At 67.7% G+C, this 812-nt stretch overlaps 1 protein-coding gene across 1 annotated transcript in view; it reads left to right on the top strand.

Moving 5' to 3' along the window:
• Positions 1-799, top strand: part of SLC18A3 (solute carrier family 18 (vesicular acetylcholine transporter), member 3) — a 40,747-nt gene extending 39,948 nt beyond the window's left edge. Inside the window, exon 5 of the mRNA XM_010854514.1 lies at positions 29-799. Within this exon, the coding sequence (XP_010852816.1) occupies positions 29-799 (771 nt within the window). The remainder of the gene's footprint in view (positions 1-28) is intronic.
• The last annotated feature ends 13 nt before the right edge of the window (positions 800-812 follow it).

Consider the following 812-nt stretch of genomic DNA (forward strand, 5'->3'; position numbering starts at 1 on the left):
GGGCGGGGGGGGGGGGCGACCCACCCTGCCAGTGGGCACGCCCATCCACCGCCTCATGCTGGACCCCTACATCGCAGTGGTGGCAGGCGCGCTCACCACCTGCAACATCCCCCTCGCCTTTCTGGAGCCCACCATCGCCACGTGGATGGAACGTACGATGGCAGCATCCGAGTGGGAGGCAGGCATAGCCTGGCTGCCGGCCTTCGTGCCGCACGTGCTAGGCGTCTACCTCACTGTGCGACTGGCGGCGCGCTACCCACACCTGCAGTGGCTGTATGGCGCCTTTGGGCTGGCGGTGATCGGCGCCAGCTCGTGCCTGGTGCCTGCCTGCCGCTCCTTCGCACCGCTAGTGATCTCGCTCTGCGGCCTGTGCTTCGGCATTGCGCTAGTGGACACCGCGCTGCTGCCCACTCTCGCCTTTCTTGTGGACGTGCGCCACGTCTCGGTCTATGGCAGCGTCTACGCCATTGCCGACATCTCCTATTGCGTGGCCTATGCGCTTGGGCCCATCGTGGCGGGCCACATCGTGCACTCGCTTGGCTTTGCACAGCTTAGCCTTGGCATGGGCCTGGCCAACCTGCTCTATGCGCCCGTCCTGCTGCTGCTGCGCAACGTGGGCCTCCTGAAGCGCTCCCGCTCGGAGCGGGACGTGCTGCTGGATGAGCCACCGCAGGGTCTGTATGACGCTGTGCGCCTGCGGGAGCGCCCCATGTCCGACCGGGACGGCGCGCCTCGCAGCCCGCCCGGCCCCTTTGACGCCTGCGAGGAGGACGACTACGATTACTACACGCGCAGCTAGCGGCCCTGCCCCT

The sequence above is a fragment of the Bison bison genome, unplaced genomic scaffold (genome assembly GCF_000754665.1).
Source record: "Bison bison bison isolate TAMUID 2011002044 unplaced genomic scaffold, Bison_UMD1.0 scf7180017864341, whole genome shotgun sequence".
NCBI classification, from domain to species: Eukaryota; Metazoa; Chordata; class Mammalia; order Artiodactyla; family Bovidae; genus Bison; species Bison bison.